General features: G+C 47.6%; 1 protein-coding gene across 3 annotated transcripts in view; it reads right to left on the bottom strand.

Moving 5' to 3' along the window:
* Positions 1–21,740, bottom strand: part of GAD1 (glutamate decarboxylase 1) — a 38,425-nt gene extending 16,685 nt beyond the window's left edge. Inside the window, exons 1-6 of one of the 3 annotated variants that reach the window (XM_037849971.1) lie at positions 21,322–21,740; positions 19,782–19,939; positions 16,424–16,486; positions 10,818–10,976; positions 9,211–9,453; positions 4,507–4,597 (exon numbers count right to left, since the gene is read on the bottom strand). In XM_037849971.1, coding sequence (XP_037705899.1) covers positions 4,507–4,597; positions 9,211–9,453; positions 10,818–10,976; positions 16,424–16,486; positions 19,782–19,863 — 638 coding nt within the window. In that variant the 5' untranslated portion in view covers positions 19,864–19,939; positions 21,322–21,740. Of the gene's footprint in view, positions 1–4,506; positions 4,598–9,210; positions 9,454–10,817; positions 10,977–16,423; positions 16,487–19,781; positions 20,067–21,321 lie in introns of those variants that run through there. The other 2 variants (XM_037849970.1, XM_037849973.1) reach the window with 2 other exon arrangements.
* Positions 21,741–21,948: the final 208 nt, after the last annotated feature.

The following is a 21,948-nucleotide window of genomic DNA, read 5'->3' as shown; positions in this document are numbered from 1 at the left end:
TTTTTAACAAATACTATTCTCTGCCAGATGGCATTCAACTGAGGCAAGGAGACAAAGATGTACGTGACATCTTCCCAACCTTTAGAAGGAAGCTTACTAGGATGAATCTAGCATCTGGTCCCTGGACTTAGCCGCATTCTGTTTAATAGTCCTGGCCTGGGTCAGAAGGACTAGTTATCCCACAGTTAATGCCAAGATTGTCCTGATTTCATGACCTTAGTTCTAACTTCTTCTTCTGGAAGCTGATACATTGGTCCATGACTGGTGATCCTCTGCCAAACCTGACAAATAGGCTAACATGGTTTTCCCTGTTGCTGACACTTCTTCTGATCCTGTCATGCCATCCTTGGCCATGCTTACAACTGAGGAGTCTGCGTGTGCTCAAAGCCTTATCGAGCAGTGGTTCTTGGCTTTACTGGATTCACAGGCTCCTTTGGGAACCCTAGGAAAGCTATGTCCCTCTTCTCAGGAGAAAAAATTAGGATTTACATGTTATTTTTGTATACAATTATAGGAGGTTCTCTTTTTGCAACCTGGACCCCAGGTTAGAACCCCTTCCCTAAATGACAGATGAAAACAGAGGAAGTCAAGAGATAAGAGGTTAAATACGGATTCAGCAGAAGCTAGCTGGATGCCAAAGCCAGAGTTGAAGATTATATTTCAGAATTGCAGAACAAGAATCTAAACTTCCAAATAGCTCTGAGTTGAAGCATAAGAACATGGTACTGGAAGTAAAGATTTAAAACATAGGATGGTGATATTCATGGAGTGAATCTAAAGGAGGTTTCTGAGCCTTTCTTTGTTGAGTAGGGCAGTGAGTCAGCCCTTTTTTCTCCTCTTCCCAATGGGGTTCATCCAGAACTAAGGCAAATTGATTGCCAGGAACTATAATTCTCTTGTGGCAAAATCTGCTGGCTGCTACCCAATATCAATTTTTGTCTTCCTCCTTTAAATGAAACCCAATTTTATTTAGCACTGAAGCTCATTAGCATCAAAGACACATTTTCTAGTCTTCCTAGGCATGACCATGGGACTAAGTTCCAGCTAAAGAGATGTTATGGGAAATGTTGTGTGGGACTCCTGAGAAGATTTCTTAGAAGAAAGGAGTGTGTGCCCCTTTTCCCCTTCCTTCCATCCTCTTTCTCTCTCTTTCCCCTCCCTCTTTCCTTCTTGAATTTTGGAAGAGGGAAGTGATGGCTAGAGCGCCAGGAGCCATTCTGGATCAAAGATGACTTTGAGGATGAGAGCCCATTCTACAAAACGGATCAGAAAGGCACAATGAACCTGGATCCTTAGTGACTGCCAAACTGCCAACTTCTTTAAAGAGAGAAAGAAGTAAGTTATGTTGGCTATTGTGGCACTCCTCTTTTGACTTCCCCTCTTTACAGATGCGGCAGGCAGCCCATCTTCACCCTAAGGATAAAACACCTGAGAGGAACTTAGTGAGTCCTCTCTGCTGTCCAGAGGTGATGAGACAGAAGATCCAAAGAGCCAGAGGCCAAGGGAAGGTGGTCTCAAATGCAAAGGTAACCTGTGTGCACCGCACCTTGTTACACTGCGCTCTTGAGACAGGTGCCTTTTTAGTCTTCAGAACCACTTTATGGTACAGATATTATTATTGTCTATTTTCCTGATGAAGAAATTGAGATTCAGAGAAATTGAGTGATTTAAGGTCTCACAGTTAGTATGTTTCAAAGTCAGAATTCCAAGTCCTTTATGTTACAGCTGCTTTTCTGTGACAAATGGGAACTGCTTACTTCAGACTCCTCTCTAACAACCTGCCTAGAAGTATAACATGACTGATAACTCCTACAGAAAATTTCTTTTGTGTAATTTCTATAAAAATAAAGCACTAGATGCTTGAAATCAGAACCTCATAACACAAGGGCTGTGTGGATGTTGACACTCAGATTACATATGGTCGTTAGGTGTTTGAGGGCAGACTGTTGCTTACACTTGGGTGCTGCTCAACCTGCACAATTGTGCTTGGAGGCCCTGTTTGGAAGAAAATTACTGCACACTCCATGGACATGTACACACTTGTGAAGTTTTCTTTGGATCTTTACTGAGTCTTTGCTTAGAAGACTATCTCAAAGCTGTATGCACAGACAGATATAAAAGCAGGAACATAAATCTTTCTATTCAAATAGTCAGATACCTTATACTTTGCCTATACTTGCATTAGGATATTGGATAGCTCTTTTTAAAAGACTATACTGAGGAATATAGCTATTATTCTCTATTACCAGGGCCACCCAAACTCGATGATAGAGCAGATAAAAAAACAAAAAACAAAAAACGGGCAAAAACAGATGAGTATATCATTAATTAAATCCTGCCCCGAACAGAAAGATCCTTTTCCCATTCTTGTCACAAGGTAGCAAATTCCTATAAGCTCCTGACAGTGTGGCCGCATTTCATGATCTTCAAGAGAACTGGCTTAGAACAATTTCTAGATAAAATTATTACTTCTTCAGATAATGCCTTGTCTCTAGAAGTGGCAGAAACTATTTCACTATATTAAATAACCTTCTCTATTGATCTGCTGGAATCAGGATCATATTTTATAAATATCTGCTGTTCAGTACAGCTGCAATTACTATGTGCCATACTCAGATTGGCCTTGACCTCACATGGCTGGGACATATTTTAGCATTTCATGGCAGAGTTGAGGTAAGAGAAGAGTTAGAGACTTTGATTTAATGATCACATATAACAGGAAGAATTTGTGGGATCTTTCTGGTTGAAGAAAAGACTTTTAGGCAGGTATCTAGTCCTAAAGGGTTCAAAGGTGTGAGCTCCTTTTATTAACTTTGAGACTGGTTTTACATATTAGGAAACAGCAGCTGGCTGAGTAGCCCACAGAATACATGCTTAAAGATGCTGGGTGAATTCATCACCTAGATTAATATGGGTATTTGGGCCCTAATGGATACATACCTTTGACTCTGTTTTTCTCACTTATTTTCCAAATAGTTGGGTTTAAAAAAAAAAACTATTTTCTAATTAAAATTATTCCTTAATGTTAGATGCTATGATTAAGCATTAATATTTTTTTCAAGTTATAATTAGTGTATTATGGTATTTGCGCTTGCTGATATATTTTAATCTCACAAATCTTAATACAGTAAAGATTGCAAAGGGGAGCTTTTTGTTCATGGAAACCATACTTGCAGTTGTGTCTTTGACCTGAATTCCTCCCAGCTCTCTGGAGTCCCAGGGATCCAACATGGACACTCCATGAAGTTAACCACGACTTGCAAGCAGGGGGGACTGAAAGCTCTTTTCATTCTTCGATCAACTTAATCTTTTATGCCTTTTAGCACTAAAGGCTTCACTTGTCACATTTGCTTTTTAAAATTTGCCATCGTTGTTTTAAATGAGCAAACCAAGCAGGGATCGTTAATTAATTGAAACTTTTCTGAATGTGGTTAGAGTCACAGCATTAAGCAATTTGGGAACACATGTAAACCAATACATAATTTTGAAATGCCCTTCAGGTTTTGTGGCTAGTAGTAGTTTAAGAAATATAGAATATTTTGAACTTTGGTAACTTAATTTTGTCTTGACATGAAACTGAATTTTCATTTTAAGCAATACAATCCTTTTACCTAAGTTCATTTTTCTGAATCTACTTTACCATGAACTTAAAATCTGGGTGGTTACTTAAAAAATATTTCTACAACTATCAAGACCCATATAATTCCTATGTAGTTGTTTTTAAATTATTTTCAGTCGCTTCTGTTGTATTGTGTTTCCCTGGATAGTTCAATAGAATGTGGCTGGGTGTATGGATAATGGTAAAACGTTGTTATAGGATTGAAAGAAAAGACAGTGCAGGGTCGACTATGATGATCCTCCATCAACTTATAACCTGTCCTTGTCCTCAGAGAGGTCAAGTGTATGTAGAGGGAACTCTGGGGGTGATCATAATAAGACTCCCAGGTAGCATTTGCAACTCTAGGATCTTAGCATCAGTTTCATATAAACTTACAAGAACTTAGAAACAAATAAAGGCTTTGCCTACACAAACAAGTATGGGAAAAAATGTCAAATTAAGAAAAACAATGAATTTTGTTTGAGAATTTTTAGTTAAGCAGAGGCTTGATTTGGTCAAATTGTTTTGTAGCTTTATGGCAGCTTTAATTATAGAGGAAATATGACCTAAACAATAAAGACTAATGTGCTTGAAGGGGAAAGTGAACCAAGAGCATACCTTCAAACATGATGTCTTTAGATACAACATTAAGAGAAATTTCACACTAAATTTTGAAAGCTAGAGTTACCATTTCTCATTACCACGCACTTACTGAGTCGCATTATTCAATTCAAAAAGGGTTTACTGAGTATCTTCTATTTAACCAGAACTGTAAAAGATTTTAAGAGAAAAATGATCAGGGCAACTTTAATAAAATTATTACATAATCATTGGAAGTGGACTTTTAAAGCAACAAGCTACAGCCTTACATCATGATTGCTTATATGAAAAGAATAGGTGGGACTTACATGTTAGTATTGGCAGTTGATGTCAGCCATTCGCCAGCTAAGCCAATGATATCCAATCCAGTGGAGAGCTGGTTGAAAAATCGAGGATGACCTAGAGAAGTGAGTAACATGAAAGCATCAAGGCACACCCTGATTTTTCAAGCTATCTTCAAAGCAAAAGGCCTGCCCAACTGGGCCACATTTATGGGGCCTCCATCCTTGTCTGTCTGATGAGGAGGGCACAAGGATATTGGAAACGAAGGGCAGGTTAGCCTACCCTACCTTTAGCATTAATGATGTCTCCCAAACCTATCTGTTTCTAAACCATCATGCATTTAAATTTTTTAAAAAATCCAATAACATAAAACTAATTAGGCTTTCCAATATCTTAATTGGACCCAGAATTGTAGGATTGAGAAAGGCTTCTGGACCAAAAGGGGGAAGAGACATGAAGCAAAATAAAGTTTCATTTATTTCAGTGACTGAGAGATTTCAAATGGAGTCGAGAGGTAATTCTGGAGGTTACTCTTATGCATTATATAGGTATCTCTTTTTAGTTTTTAGTTTATTAGACTAGCTAGAAGGAAATAACTGAAACTGTTGAACTGCAATCCAGTATCCTTGATTCTTGAAGATGAGTGTATAACTATACAGCTTATACGGTGTGACCATGTGACTGTGAAAACCCTAAGGCTCACACTCCCTTTGAAAAGTGTGAACAATTGTATACTTTGCATAATTGTATGATATGTGAATATATTTCAATAAAATTGCAATTAAAAAGATATCTTATTTAGTAATTTCCAGAAGAACTCCTCTGTCATGTTTATTTTTTAATTACAAAACAAGGTGTGGTGTATGATTTTCTCCATAACTGTTTCTGTTTTTACTTTAACATCCCAAGGATAGTCCCCAAATCAAGGTTTTGCTGATGGCAAAGATGCCTCAGTGAGGGTTAACGGGCTGGGGCAAGTGGTGGCTCTGAGGCTGATGCTGTCCGTGGGCATGCCATCACTCCAGTCAAGCATGACATCAAACATGGATGTGTTCCGTCCATGTGTAGTCAGGTGGCCACTAAACTAACTCGATTGCTGAGATGACCTGGCATCTCCTCTGGTGAGACAGGGCAGACAGCGTCATTCATTTGTGGAGTTGCTGTTGAAATAATTCTTATTATTACATAAATCTAAAGCCCTTTGCAACCCAGAGTGTGCTTTAACAGGCTTTATTCTCAGCTAATTCCGAATTGCTGCCAAGTGTTGGCCAACTTGGCTTTCACTGGAAAACTCAACCCCACATCAGCAGGCTTGGCTCAGCTGTCACAAAGGAGCCAACGCGATAGATTATCTAGGGGTGTGCAACAGAGAACTGGTGGGAGAAAGATACGCTGACTGTTGTCTTTTCAGTGCAAACTGCCTTTGCCTCTGAAATAACTGTCATAGAGCTGGTATTGGAATGTTCCAGGTCTAACTCCCCTCTCTGAGACTGTTTATTTTTCCCTGGATGTGACAGGGACTTATTCAGAACATCCGGATTATGACTTCCTAAATCAGAATACTCCAATTCCTGCATCTCTAGAGTCCGAAAAATACAATGATTTTTAGAAAAAATAAAGGAAGCATAAACAGTGAACTTAGTGTAAGGATGGGTCCAGATACCAGATATTCATGTTGACTACTCTATCTTAACCTAGCCCATTTTACTCTTTTTCAGTGCCAGTAGAACCTATGAGATCTCCTACCACTTAATTATTGTGTTGAAATCCATTAAAATAAATCTATGATATGCCATTTGATAACATTTAACAAACATTTAGTTTTAAGACAGAACTGAATCATAAATAAATGTAATTACACTATTTGATAATGTATCAAGACCAGACAGTATGGCAGAGACAGAACATGGACAAAGACAGACAGACAGAAACAAATCAAGGTGAAACACTTTCTCTTTGTTTACTAGAATATGAAGGACACAAACTCCACAGAAACCTTACTTTTAGCATATGGTTACAACATTATGTCCTCAAATCTTATACCAGAATTTCTACCAAGTAAGAAAATGACCTAGTTTGAATTTCAATTTCAACACTCTATATTCAGTGAAAATAACTGATAGTAGACAGAGGAATAAGCAGCAGCATAGCCTAAAGTCAGGTAGGAGGAGATAGAAAGAGATATTTTAAAAAGTAATAGTTGTTTGACAACTAAATTACCAAGGGAAAAAAAAAGATATGGAAGTAGAAATCTATAAAGAGACATACTAACCAATTTCAGAGTGAGGGACTTATCTGGATATCCTGATTCAAATGAATTATAAGAAAACAAAGCAAAACACATTTGACATCTATGAAAATTTGAACACTATTTGATGACAGAAAGAAACTGTTCATTTTAATTTTTCAGGTGTAATCATGGTATTGTTATTTTTAAAAAAGAGTTCTTGTGAATAAAGACTTATGGATGAAAAGAATATGTCTGGAATTTGGTTCCAAATAATATGAACGTGGGGGAAGTGGTTGGCAGTACAGATGAGACAAAATTGGCAAGAGTTGGTAATAGTCGATGCTAGGTGTTGGGCATATAGTGTTCACTATACTACTATACTTTTGTACAAGTTTGAAATTTTCCATAATTAAAAAGTTTAAAAAAAGAAAAACTAAGGAAGTATGTCTACTGATGGCTGAACTAGCTGCTGTGATAGAGGGTCGATTAGCAGTTCTCTTGGTTCATGGAGAATCTAGATATGCTGGTTCCTTTTTTCAAAGGAGTCTTTTGGTAATTTGGAGGGAAAATTCCAGAAGCCTGCAACATGCCTTCACAGAGTATAGCTAGATCAGTATTTTTCACTGTTAAAACCCAATTCATTATTTTGGCTGAGAATTAGTATCCTCTTTAAAAAAGTCTTCCACTGTTGTTTAGCTACCTGCAGTACTTATCCCATTGCTCCCATGTTATACATCTGAATTATAGACCAGCTACCAGGAGCTGTGTTTTTATGTGGCAGTAACAGTACCTTCCGTGAGGGTCAACACCCTGAGATGCAGCAGGAAGGTTTCACACTGCTTAGAAAATTATGAACTCTATAAATGCAAATATCTGCTCTCAGAAGCTGGTCCGAAGAACAGGGTTGGCTGGCTGCAGGCTAAATACTAAGTGAATTCATATACTGAACTAATGAGAGTGCATACTTTGACCATATGATGCTTCCGTTTTGTAGACAATATGAGATACTCTTATAACAAATTCATGTATTTTTCTTTGAGAGACAACAACATTCTAGAACAAAGCAATCTAAGCTAAAACATACATGAGGAATTCTGATTCCTTTTATCCAGCCAAATAGCACTACTTCATCAGCAAAAAGGAAGCCATCAGACCAAGCTGAGATGTAACTAAATTATCGAGAGTGTTTTTCTTTAAAAATCAAATAACCCAGACTTTGTACATTTAATTGAGCCTTGCCCATCCAGGCAGGCATCTGATGAAGCTACATTTATTCCAATGGTGCTGCCAGGGCTCAAAAGCTATTTGGGTTTCCTTCTTTAAAAATGCCTCTTTGAAAAAAAAAAAAAAATGGTTTGGGTGTTCATTTTTTACTTTTATTTTTTATTCTTATTCTGATTCTTTCTGATGTAAGGAAAATGTTCAGAAATAGATTGTGGTGATGATGCATAACTATATGATCGTACTTTGAACAGCTGATCGTGTACCATGGATGATTGTATGGTATGTGAATATATTTCAATAAAACTGAATTAAAAAAAAATGTCTCTTTGACCAGCCTCATTATTTCATTGTTTTTTTGCTGTCCAATAGCCTTACTCAGCTCCATCACCACTATTCTCCCCAATCTTGGCCTTAGATCTATCTTCAACTAAGAAAAGTGAAAGAGAAAATAGAGGGGAGGGAAAGAGAAAGAAAAGAAAGAGGGGCTGCCAATCATGGTCTCTTGGCTCCTGCTGTGCTGGCAACCATGCTGTGGACTGCCAATTCCCACAGATCTGCTCAAGAACCCTGGAAAGCCAGGCTGTAGTGGAGAGAGAACTGCAGAGACCAGTAAACACTGTTTCACTCCTGGGCTTAGAAACAGCCCAGACAGAGGTCCAAAAGTCCTTGTACTTGAGGTGATTGGAAAGTAGAAGCTCTGGCAGGGCTCCAGTAACATGAAAAGGAGGCAAGAGGGTGTCCTTAGGGGATCCTCAGTTGGAAATAGGATGTGGTGACCCAGGGTGTCTAAATTCCAGAGGTTGGGGTACAATGAGAAGGGGTGGGTGTGACTTTTGACCTACCCAATAAAAGAGGAGGGAAGTGAGCTCACTTCTCCTCGTGTCAGAGAGAGGCAAGGGTAGGATTTATCAGAATGAAGTAAGCATGGAAAATAGAGAAAAGAAAAGAAGTAGGGAATGGTTCATTCTATTCTCTTTAGGTTGTGAATAGCCTAAAACAAAAATGGACAACACTCTCTACAAAACGTGACCCAGCACCATGTATCTGTATCTTCTTAATCAATAATAATAAATGACAATGAGCTTCTCCCAGGGTCAGGAGCCTTCCACCAACAGGCTCTGCCTGAGGTCATTCTTGTGGTCCCTGAGCACTCTGCTGCCCTCTCTCACAAGGCCTTGTGTTTCTCTCTCTGCATGAGTTTGGTATCCTTATAATCTGCAAAGGTGGGGCAGAAGGCAAAGTTGCCACTGCACGTGCACCTGGCTTTCACCCTTACCTGTGCGGACGCCATACTTCAGGGTGTCTCTGCAATCCACCAGGATCTGCTCCAGGGACTCGGGGTGGTCGGAGAGCTCCAAGTTGAAGCCCTCCATGCCTTCCAGCAACTGGTGGGGGTGATGAAAGTCCAGCACCTTGGTGGAGCGATCAAATGTCTTGCGGACATAGTTGAGGAGTATGTCCACCACCTCCAGTAGGAACTGCACGGTTTGCTCCTCTCCATTCTTAGCCGGAAGCAGATCTGAGGGGGTAAAGCCAACAAGTGGTTATCACCTGACTCAAATCTGCATTTCCTTGCACCAGAAATCCTTAATATCAACCATGATACCTACATAGGCCTAATTTCATTTCATGATATACATAGTCACTGAGAATCTGATGTACCATATCCCCCAGAAAAGTGCACAAAGGCACATACACAAATATTTTATATATACTTTCTGGGGGTTCACAGGCTTTTCGGTAGTTAGGCTGCTCATAAATGCAATGAAGTGTTTTAAGAGGCTGTGAGCTCCTCGCCACTGCAGATGTCTGCTTGGAGGCTGAATGGACATCTGTCAGGGGTGGGATGGAAGGGACTTCTGTCTTGCTGCCCTGCTACCAAGTGTCCCTGTGCCTCTGGTTCAGATATTGGGCTTCTGATTTTGTGTTATGATGATGCTGATGGCAGATAAGTCCTCTGTGGATAGGGGATGGGGTCTCCCCTGAAGTGGGTGGCCCTTCGTGGTATCCTCAGACAGGAAACTAGAATTGGAAGGTGGGCTTAGAAGATGGGAGAGGAGACTCCTACCTCTTTCTTGGCCTCATCTTTTTGGGACTAGACTTTGAGATGTCTGGAGGTGACCGAGGGAGACCTGATGTTGAAGGGATTACAGCCTCTGTTAGGCAGAGTCACAATGGAGGGTCAGCCCGGGAGGAAAGCTATCGGGGCCTCAGTTGAGGTTGCCAGCCATAGCTCACGAGCCAGGTTATCTGGCTGTACATGCTGTGCCCAAGGTTGTTAGTGAGGTCTTGTTTAATGTCCTGTTCTGGCCTGTGTGACCCTGTGGGAAGATGAAGGAAGGAGTGATGGAGGGTCTGCCTTTGAGGTGTGTGGAGAGAGGGGTAAAGCACATCCTGAGGCCAGGGTGGTGAGGGCAGGAGTAATTAGTGACAGAACCCCAAAGGGCAAACGAATTTCAGGACAGTCCCTGACTATGAGGCCCAGCCACCCACTTCCTCGGGATGATTTTCTTTTTCCTTTTTTTCTTTTTCTCTGGAGGATAGATATTATTAAGGGAAGCACTGAATTTTCTTACACGTAAGATTCCTTTGGATCCTGAGATTCTATGAATCCATATTCATCCCTGTCCTGTCTTTAAAGAGGATGTTCTAGTAAGTTGACTATTTTATTGACTGCCCTCCTTCAGCTTCCAAAATGATAGAGATTCGAGTAGTTCGGAAGAAAGGAGTATATTATATCCCCACACTGGGAAAGTAGTTTCATGAGGGTTCAGTGAGAGTAATGACATTTTCTGGCAAAGGAGGTAAAATTTCAGAAAAAGCCAAGAAACTCAAATAAGGAGCCTACTGGCCAGCAGATGGCTGGGGTTGGGGAAGGACTACCTCGCGCAAACAGGTTGGAGAAGTCGGTCTCTGTGCGCCGGAAGCGGGTATCCCGGTCACTGTTTTCACAAGAAAGCAGGTTCTTGGAGGACTGCCTCTCCTTGAAAGCACTCACTAGTCGGCTCTTCTCCTCCAGGCTGTTGGTCCTTTGCAAGAAGCCTATGGCACAAGAAGCTGGATCAGACGGAGCGCACTGAACTACTCAGCCTCTGGGGGTCAGCTGCTGGGCCCAGGTTGTCTCTCCAAGTGGGCTTCTCCCTTCTTTGGAGAAGCCGCATGTTGCATTTATATATAATTGCTCTGGCACTTCTCGCCTTCAGGCAGGGAGGGGGTAGCACCAAGTGTCATCAGTGGTACAGACCCAGTCATGCAAGAGAGGAAAACAGTAAGTGAAGCCCATGCTCCTCTCAGAACGTGACAGTGAATTCAGAATTAAGTCAATTGGACAGCTTCCACTCCAGTAACCAGCCCCGGGATGAGGTTTCAAGGGAAGGGATGTGATCAGAGAGGATGTGCTGCCAGTTCTGGGGTTTATGGGCTGGGCAACCAGGAGGAGGGCAAGACCAGTGTAGGGGCCAACCCCAGCAGCAGGGTGTAGGGAAGATGCTTTCCTCTGGCACCAAGTAATGCTCACCACATTGAACATGTGGAATTTTTCTGACCTGAACCTGAAGTACAACCTTCCCTGTACCACCCTCTCTATTTGGAAAAGAGACAAGAAGGCTTAAAATCTTATGTGTGGTGACATTTAATTCTATAAATATTCATTGAGCACCTATTGTGAGAAAATACTCTGCTAAGCCTTTAGGATGGGGACAGATAAAGATAAGAGAGATCACCTACCCTCCAGGAGTTTGTGGTCTGACACACAAGACACATGTATGTGACCTTGCTGGTAGCTAATGTAATAACAATAAAAAATGACTGAAGAACCCAGATTGCTGAACTCTGAGCCCAGGTGGGATTCAAAGTTGTGGAAATCTCCCACCTGGGGTGAGCAGAAGGGCTGGAGGACCTGCCAATTTGGAGCACACTCTCCTTCCCTTTCTACCCCATTCCCTCTGAGGCTCTTGGCCTGCAAACCCACTCCTTCCCTCAGCATCTCCTCTTCCAATTCAGCCTCAGTCTTAACATACGTAAATGCAACACTTAAAAGAGGAAGAAAGTTCTAAGCTTCTTGATGACCCCAAAGCTGCCTTTGTAGATACCAAGATCCTCTGGAAACCACACGTCACAAGACAGGCTTGGAAGAAAGTCCCAAGAGGTGCAAAGGAAAGACAAGTTAATCTCGAGAATTCAGCTTTGTTTCCCCAGGACTGCAATTCAGTAGTGATGTGTAGAGGAAGGAGGGATGCAGGGATGGTTTTGTTGATTAGAATCCTCCCACATACAGGAGCCAGTGTCTATTTTTGGAGGGAGGAAAAGGGAGGCAGAAGCACCAGGCCCTTCATTGTTTCCAGCACCTTTTAAAACATCCCTAAAGACCTTAAATACACCAGAAGGGAGGAAATCAATTATAATAGAGCTCCACACTTGGATATAAAGATGGGAGTCATATTCTTTTCCTCACCTCTTCTCCTCCTTCAAATCCCCAGAATCCAAATAGTGAGCTGGCACTCATTTGCCAGTGGATGGAGAAGCATCCAGAAGAATGTAGGAACACCTGGCTCCTGGATTCTAAGACTAGTTTCCCGGCCCCAGAACAGGGAGCTGTGGAATTTGCCAGGCTGGAAAGACCAAACTAATAGAGATGAGTTCCTCCCAGTTGAACCCCCTTTCTCTGGTTCTCTGACCTCTTCTTGGGCTTCTGACTCACTCCCTTGGGGAAGCCTTAAGTCTCTGCACCTTGAGCTTTAGAAACTCCATTCCTACTGGCAGCTGCAGAGATTAGGACCCCTCAGGCTTTGGATATTAACTCTAAAGGGGTTTTGACACAGGCACTCCCAGAGATGCCCTGATAGGATTGAGAGGCCAATTATCACCCAACTTTAAACCAATGCTGGACCACACGTACTGCAGTGCACTATGAATCAACATCTTCTACAAATTCTAAACTACATTCTTCTAAAATTATAATGAGTGGCACAATTACATTGCATTATAATTTGTTAAAAAGACTATTAATTTGCTAATGTAAACATTTAATGTATATTGTCATTGCTTTCACTCCATTTTTGGAAGGTATTTGTTTTCTAAAATATCGGGGGCCTCTAAAGAGGTAAGTGACCCAGGGCTTTCTTGACTTTGAGAGGCCCTAGAAGGAAATGGATAATTCTCCGAGGATAAGAGGTGGCAGGTGACCTTGGGTGCTCTACCTAGTTTAGGCCTGTAGGTCACTGGTAACAGAGTTCAACACTCTTAGAGGCAAAGAGGAAGGTGGAGCAAAGCAGAAGCTGCAGTTGTCTTTGGTCAGTTTGTGGCACTCAGGCTGGCCTCCAGGAGACCACAGGAGGCCAACCCTGCCAAGACGGCGCTTTTGGCGTGTGGGGGTGCTGCTGCCATTCCTCCCCCCCCTTGCCCTCAAATGCAAACCCTAGAGGGTGCGATAAGTGGGGGAGGGGGAGTATCTACAGAGCACGTGCATTACTAGAGGAAGCAGCCAGTCCTTGACTACACCCAGCTGTTTCCACGGAGGGCTGCAAGTTGTGCGTGGCATTAGGCTTAGGGCCAAGGAGACAAGTGGGGACTGAAACCCAGCCCATGTTCTGCCCACCAAGTTTTGTGCCCTAGCACAGAGCTTCATCTGCCTAATGGAAGGGGCTCTTTTTCTGATTATTACGGGCTAACAGCGCCCTGCCAGATCATCCCCCCTCCCCCTCCACTGCTTTTTTTTTTTCCTAAGAGAAGTCAGAAATACAGAATATTTGAAGTCTCTATTTTTAAAGGTTGGCAACTAATACAAATTAGAACAAAGCACACATGGTGTGGGCCAACTAAAACAGCTCAAGGGCTATAATTTGTAGCTAGTTTGGGACCTCTGCATAGATAAGTGATGGAGGCCCAAGGACACACTGGGAAGTTAGTAGAGCCCAGGGCCAGAACGTAGGGCTCCCTAAGTCTCTCTATATTTAGGTCATGCCACCATGCCTGTAGCCACCCCCCCTTCAGCTTTTGGCAAGACCTTGGGTTTTTTTTAGCTGATTATTCTCCCAGAGCCAAGAGCACCACTAATGGGACCCAGGGCCTTCCTTGCAGTCTCACTGCCTGGCCTTGGGGGAAGGAGCTAAGCACATGGCAATGGGTTTGGAAGTGGGAAGAGGACCACCAGTCCCTCTGCTACAAGGTGAAAGATCAAACCAAGGAGGATGGTGGTGGGTCATGAGGACACCCTCCAGGTCCATGAAGGTTTGTGAGAAGGGGAGTTTACAGAGGGAGAAGGCTGTGGATCCAGAGTCAAAAGCAAGGACTTTCTGCCTCCACTAGGTTAAAATAGAAAGTAAGAGTTAGCTCAAAGTATGGAAAATAAATCCTCCTGAAGTTGTTTTGTTTTTTGTTTTATTTTCCAGACTGGAACCCAAGGTGAAGCTTCCTAATCTGTGGTCCTAGAGACAGTGTATTTTAAACAGAAGGCAATTTCCCCTCAACACACCTACCTTGCTCTCTCCTCCTGCCACATGGGTTGCAAGTTTCCTGACATGTCAGTGTACTAAGAGGAGGTAGGAGAAAAAGGAACAGAGAAAAAACTCTCCAAGGATGGTAGCCTCCAAGTGCTCAAGAGCTCTCCCTTATGAATGGCAGCGAGGGATGGAAAATTAATGCCACCTTCGGAACTCTTATTCCTGGATCCAGAGAAGCTCAACTCTTTCCTACCCCCTTGTCCCTTCAGGGCATGTCGTGTGTGTCCCCACAAGGGGCGCTCATACTTTTTCTTCCTGTGGACCCCGAGAGGGAAGCCGGGGTTATGGCCCCAGTCCCCCAAGCCAGGAGGTGGGCATGGGGTTGGATGAGGACCGTCAGCACCACCACCACCACCCCCGCCCCCACCGACGAGCGGGGGACTGCACCCTTCACAGCTCTAGACGCCGGCGGACGTGCAGCCCTCACCCTGAACCTCCTCCCACCCCGTCCTCGGACTCGGCGGACGCCCGGGGCTTGGCTCACTCAGTTCTGCTTGCCCGGCTGCATGACAATGACGGCTGCAGAAGCTGAGCGCCGCGGCCGTGGCGCGAAACGGGCCATTAAGCTGGGAATGGCGGCTGGGGGGAGAGGGCTATTTATAGAACAAAGATCGGCGGCCGCCAGCTGCCCCAGCTCCGGAACGCGGCCCCAGCCTCGGCCCCCGGGCCTCCAGGGCTGGGGCGAGGGCCAAACCCCGGGGCCGTCCAGAGGCAAGGCTGGGCTTTCCTTGGAAAAACAGCTAGGAGTGGGCTTTTTCTCACGGTAAATGCTGCTTCCCAGGTTCGAGGGGACAGAGCCAGAAACGCAGGGAGAGCTCGGCGAGGCAAAACGGGTGGGGGTGGGGTGGTGGATTCCGGAGGCTGCTAAATAACCCCTTTGATCCAAATCCAAACTGCCGCCGCCTTCGGGGCCCCGGGAAGCTGGGAGGAACAAGCCCATAGAGCACCCATTCGCCGACCCGCTCGCGGCCGCTCTGCTCGGTGGTGCGAGCCCTTCGATGCGTGCTCCGGGCCAGCTCCGCGGTTATCTCCCGCGCGCAGCAGCTCACGGATGGCTCTTTAATAAGCCCCTCGTTAATCTTCCCCCGCCTCTCCACCCCCTGCCCGGGGATATCCGTATTTTCTGGCCCGATAAGGCTAGACAATTTTAGACGGTGAAAATGTACCAAAGAAAGCAAGTGCTCATTGTTCAGCTGGAGCCGCTCAGCTGTTTCCCTTCGAACAAATCTCCCTTTTCCTTTAAAAAAAAAAAAAAAACAAAACATCCCCCTGGGCATTTTCATTTCAGACCCTCATGTCTCCGGGGAGCAGTTTTTTCTCCTCTCCAATTCACATTTTCCTTCCTCCCTGGCAAATCGTGCCAGACGCACGGCCCCACGCCCGCCAGCCCCTTTTATCTTCCCTCCGTGTCCTTAAGGTCACCCCCGGAAAACCCTCCTGCCTTCGCCACCGGCAAGCCCCCCGGTAGGCCATCGAGGGCAGCAGGCAATTCTTTTCCTTGTTTTGAAGCACCCCCAAACAAAAGCTTTATCCATGATAACATCTCGGGTCAAAAACCTCAAGTCACGGAGATCACTTTCGATGCTCCCAGAATGGGGGAGTGGGGCTGGGGTGGCGATGGAAGGGAGAAGGGGACAAGGTGTCAGCCACCGGCTTAGGCAGATACCGAGCCTTTGGCCCGCTCTGCAGTTAAGCCACACCAGGTCACGTTTTCTATCAGGCCTTTGGAACTCGCGGTCCGAGAGGCCCAGGCGCTGGGCAGGGAGGCCGGGACTGCCGCGCGGAGGCGCTGTGTTCGCGCTCTCCCGCCCAGACCCGGCGCCCGGAGGACCCCAAAGACATCGCAGGTAGTCTCGGCTCCCTAGGAAGGGGAGGACGCGGGAGGGTCCGGTCCCGTGTAGTACACTGGAAAACCAGACCCAAGAGCCGTCCCACTCTTCCATGCCTACAAGGCCCGCGCGCAGCGCCCCTCAGAGACCTTTTACTTACCACATATCTTGAGCCCCAGTTTTCTGGTGCATCCATGGGCCACGCCACACCAAGTGTCATACGCTAGGACGACAGAGAGCGAGAAAGGTGCGGTCAGTGATGCTCGGACCATGGGGAACAAGGTCCAAGACAAAAGTTTTCTAGGGGGTTGGGGGCGGGGGGAGAGCGGTGTCTTCTCTAGTGTTCCATATTAAAAGCTCCTTCTGAAAGGAGCAGGAAACCAGATCTGTGGGCAGACGGGCGAACTCGTACCCTCCGAGCCCCATTCACACCCTCTTCCTCCTCCCACCTTTAGGTACAAAACGGTGTCTCTGAGATGCAGCGTACCCAGCGCCCAGGCTGGTCCTCGAGCGACCCCGGGGCGGGAAGCCGCGGATTTGGGGTAGGGCTGGGCGGACCTCACGCGGAAAGGGCCGCACCGGGTCCGTCCAACACCCACCGTCTAGGCTCGGTTGCTTGGTCTCGGCCCCGCAGGGCACCACAGCAGCCCGGAAAGGGAACACAGAGGCATCTGGGACCGAAACGTCTCATAATTTCTTGGCGGGTCTCCAGCCGAGTGGCAGCTTAAAATAAACTGGCATGAAATGGGGTCGCGAAAGAGTTCAGGAATTAATTGGGTGAAAAATAGTATTTGACTAGATGATCGGGCTCGCATGGCTGCCCTTCAGTCGGACCAGGGAGTCCAGAAGACAATAGTGTGCCTCCCGTCCCCGCCCCCAACCTGCCCCTCATTAACCCTTCCCTCGGACATCTCTGATCTGGAGCAGACGAAGACGATTTTCCTTCTTTAACTAGGCCATTCTCAAACCTGTCAGGGTCTGCCTGACCTGGGGTTTAACTTCCAGCAAAGAGAGAAGAAAACTGCCCCGGGCCTGCGGAGCGTCTGTCGAGGCCGAGCGCGAAAACCCCTTCCAACCCCTCAAACTGCAGCACCTACAACCACTCCCATCCCCCAATCCCCTATTCCCACCCAGACCCGATTCTCCAGCCCGGCGCGAGTGTTGGCTGCGATAAGGAGAGTGACATTCATTAAACCCGAGGCACAACAGAGCCCCAGAGGGGAGCGGAAACAGCCCGGTGTCCGTGAGACAGCATGTCACAGATGGAGTTCTTGCGACAGACAGGAGATGGGTGAGAAAGCAAAACCCTAGTAACAACACCTGGTGGATAAAGATCTATTTCCACCTGATAAAGTGCTTTCACTTTAAACACCATTTCCTCTAATCTTAGGTATCAGGATTTCCTCTCATCCCATAGGTAACAAACCTACGAAATAGGCAGGAGGAGTGTTAATTTAAAACCCATTTACAAATAAAAACACTGAGGCTCAGAAAGGTTTTGTGGGTTTTCCAAGGTCACTCAGAGTTCAGACACCTTGCACTGTCTTTCAGAATTAGGGGTTACAGTGAAAGAGAGGGAAAGGCAGATGGGGACAAGGAGCGGGAGAGCGAGCCCCTTTACTGCAGGGTGCGTCGGGAAGACAGAGTAGGTGACTTCACCCCCCAGCCAGAGGTCTCTGGAGCAAAAGGCCGAGTAAGGTTATGCGGGCTGAACAAGGTGGCTGGGCGGGAGAGGGTGTGTGTGCAAGGGAGGGAGAGAATGGGTGGAGAGCGTGGCATTAGCCAGCAACCTAGGGCGCTAACGCCCCGATGGCTTGTTAGGGGGCGGGTGGCAGTAGTCCCTGGGACAGGTGCTGCCTGCTCTTTCTGGACCCGGCCCTCAGCACTCCTCTCCGGCTCAAGGGCTCTGTGTTGTGCCAGGCCATGTGCGCACTAGAGTCAGCACCTCGGATGGGTTTCCGACCCCAAGCTGGGCATAAGCGCCGGGCGGCGGGCTGCCGCGGGGAAGTTGGAATGCTGGGTGGAAGGGGCGGACTCAAGGGTGGGTGAACACAACGGCCTCCAAGCCTCGCCGAGCAGCAAAAAAGGGGCGGGAATGTGGCGAGCACGGGAAAAGGAGGCCACAGCAGACAAACAAAAGGCACGTAAGTCTCGCGTTCCTCCCGGCCTGCTCCGACCAATTTAGCCTCCGGTGCCCGGGTCGCGTACCACTAAGGGCTGGCGGCGTTCCCGAGCCCCTCTCTGTTGTGCGGGTAATTGTAGCCCGCCCGGGGAAAGGGAGCTTGCAAAGAGAACTGGAATGCGGCCTGAGGACTTTTAAGAGAAGGCCTCCTGCTGGGGAACCAGTGGCAGCGCCAAGGGGCTGCAGAGGGGGCTTAGCCGATAACACTCTCCTTCGTTGATGGGGACTATTCACGTTTTCTCAAGCTTATGGAAAGTCCCATAAAAGCGCAACAATAAGCCCTCCTTCTAACCACAAATGTCGTCCCTCAGCCCCTCGTATATAGAAATTCTGGGGTCATCATTCTCTGGAGCTGAGAGATTGAGGGAGGGGGAGGGTAAAGACATTTCATTCCAATATGGAGAAAGAAAAACAATTCCCTTGTCTATATGCCTCTACAGAGGTAGAAAATCAAACCGAATTAAAAGCAGATTCTGGAAACCCGGTTAAGAAGCGCGCCGAGATAGGGATGGGGACGCATAAATCCTTTTCCCTTTTATTTGGTTCCTCTTTCTTTTCCCCCTTTCCGGATGTGTCACATGCTGACAGGTCTCCTGCCCGAGAGATAGGAGACTCCGCCCGCCCTGGCAAACCTTCCTGCCCCCTCCCCAAACCTACCTCTCCACACTCCACTCTATGCTGCCCGCTCCTTTTTTCTTTCTTTTTTTTTTTTGTCTCAGAGATGTAATTAATTGTCTGAAATGTCGAGGATTAGCCTCAAACCATTTTATGCACCTTTCCCGCCCCTGGCTTCTCTCTCACTCGTCAATAGCTCGACGCAAATTTGGAGCAATTAGGGACCCTGAGTTTTCTAAAAGCTGCAATTAACGTCGAAATTTCCGCTGATTACAGTCTTCCAGAGCAGCGCAGGGTAAAGGAGGAGGGGTCAGATTTCGGCTCATCGAAAACCAAAGACAGAAAACTCTATTCCCGCTGAGGCTCCCCGCCCCTCACATTTCCCACTGCCGTGACCCGGGTTGTTCCACAACACAACAAAACCACACACAACACAACAAAAACAACGCTCAGACCGCGCGTCCCTTCCCGGCCGCGGCGCCCTCAACGATCTCTGCCGCTCAGACCCTGCGTGGCTTCGGCTCTTCAGAGCCCTGAGATGCGCCCAGCGGTCCCCCCCCCACCCCGAACCGAATGACCTCTGGCCGGGGCCGCATTTATTTCCCGGCTCCCTTCATCATTTCTGCGCCCCCCTTTCCTTTCCGCCAGCGAAAGCTCCCCATGGCTCAGCGCCCCTGTCTTCCCCGCAGTCCATTTGACAGGAAACTGGGGCGGGACCTACTTGTGGGGCGCAGGTTGGTGGTATTGGGATCAGCTCCCGCGTTCGAGGCAGCGGCGGACGAGGAAGGGGTTGAAGACGCCATCACCTCGATCGTCCCGGGGCCTCTGCTGTCCAGGGTCCTCCGTGAGTCGGCTGCAGGATCAGGCTGCAATGAGAAGCTAGTGCTGTGTTGGGAAAGCTTCGGGGGCCCGGCGCGCGAAAAGCGGCTGAGTTGGCGGGGGCGCGGACGCTCTCCTTGGAGTCCGCGAGCAGGAGGGAGAGGAAGAGGAAGGGCAGCGAACCCGCTGGGCTGGGGTGCGACGGGGGTGGGGGAGACGTGCAGAAGAGCTCAGGGACTCGGACGCGGGCAACGTAGCCTGGCGCGACTCTCCAGCCTGCCTGTGCAGAGGGGAGACCCGGAATGCAGCCCTTTGACAAGCGGGGCTCAAGCCCTAAGTGGGACCCGGGGAACTGGGCTAGGAAAGCAAGGGAGGCTCAGTGCGCGTTTTTCCAGCCGAGCCGCGACAAGCCCCATTGGGCTCTCAGCAGCGGGCGCGCGAGAGGGCAAGCAGGGGGAGGGCGTACGGGGAGGGCACGTCTGAGTCGGTGTCTGGTTCCAGTTGTTGTGTCTGGCTAATTCGCTGGAAAGAAGAATGCTAACTGCTCCAGGGACCAGAGACTTTGGTGAGACAAGGTGAGAGAAAAAAGGTCGATTCCTTATGTTGTCCCTCGAACTTGGTCGGGGAAGCGCCAGTCACCCTGTACCCCAGACAGCCAGAAAGCAGTGAGTCGGAACCTCGCTCTTCTTCCTGTAGTCCCACCCGGCTTTGAGCCATCTCAAAGCCTAGGGCGAGGCTCCGTCCCTGTTTCGGTGTTTCCCCTTCCACACAGTTCTGCTAAGGACCCCAAATTTCTCACAGTACAAACCCGGAGAGGCTAGAGGAAGCAAGAAAGGGGAGTGAACTGGGGAAACGAATTTGCGCCCAGCGCGCGGAAAGCCGCGGCCAGGAATCGTTGCGCGGCGCCCCTAATCCGCGCGCGGTGCTAGCGCTATGTCCTCCGAAGGCCCTGGGACAGAGACAGTAAGGGCGAATCTGGGTAGACCTAAGACCCCGCAGAGAAGCGCCTGCGGGCCGCCGCCTCCACCCGCCCCGGGTCCCACTGCCAGCCTCGCGCGCGCACACGTACACGCACACGCACACGCACGCAGCTCATAGTAACGCTGAAGACCGGCAGACCACCGCTGCTGGGGAAGTAACAGGTTACTGCTCCGACTCGAGCCTTCGGCAGCTGCTGCCCAGGCATCCTTTGGCGAGATGGGCGCTGTCAGCCGAGCAACCTAGGGGAAAATTGCTCTGGTCCCATTTCAGCGCGAGGGTCAGCCTCTGAGCATCCCCAGGGCATGACTCCCGCAGGGAAGAAAGGGAGAATGCCGAGAGCGAGGGTTCCTGCGCTGCGCACCTATGGAGGGCCGGGGGTGGGGGACTGGCCGAAAAGCTGCGGACGAAGGGGACATAGCTAAATGGAAGAGGCTGGGAAGTCCAAGTGGCCGTACGCTTACCCACTTCAGATCGTTAGCCACGAGCTGAGCGCTCCCGCCGCTCCTCAGCAGTGCCCAGCAATCCGCTCGGCTCGGCTTGGCTCTGTCACAGGCGTAATCGCCCAGCGTCGCCTCCAGCTGCCACCTCTCTCTTGCTAGCTCCGTCCGGCACGCGAGCGCCAGGAGGAGAGGAGAGAGATTCGGAAAGGTGGCTGCTCAGCTTCAGGGGAGGCGGGGGTGGAATGGGGGAGGCGGAGACGGGTTCCGCGGGGGAATCACGAGGCCGCTGCTTGCGGGGGCCGCTGGTCGGCGGAGTGGCGGGGCTCCTTTGCAGGTGCCTGACCGCCCCTGGAGATTTATAGGGCGATTATAAATCCAGATCACGGTTTTGCGTCGGAAAAAGAAGACCCTATGAGTAATCCAGAATGTGCTCAACACGCTCTAATTTTGAAATAGGCAGGGTTTCGGGTGTGCGAAGGGAAAAGATAATTCCTACGAAGACTTCTGCCTCTCTGGGCGCGTTTCCCTCCCCTCGCCTCCCCTCCCCTCCCTTTCCCGCTCCCCCGCCCATATCTTGGAGGAGACAAGAGCAGTGACTTTGCCTTGATCCCTTTCCCCCATATGTGCGACTCCGCGACAGTTTCATGA

Source organism: Choloepus didactylus, chromosome 9, assembly GCF_015220235.1.
Source record: "Choloepus didactylus isolate mChoDid1 chromosome 9, mChoDid1.pri, whole genome shotgun sequence".
NCBI classification, from domain to species: domain Eukaryota; kingdom Metazoa; phylum Chordata; class Mammalia; order Pilosa; family Megalonychidae; genus Choloepus; species Choloepus didactylus.
This window is presented reverse-complemented; position numbering and strand designations above follow the sequence as displayed.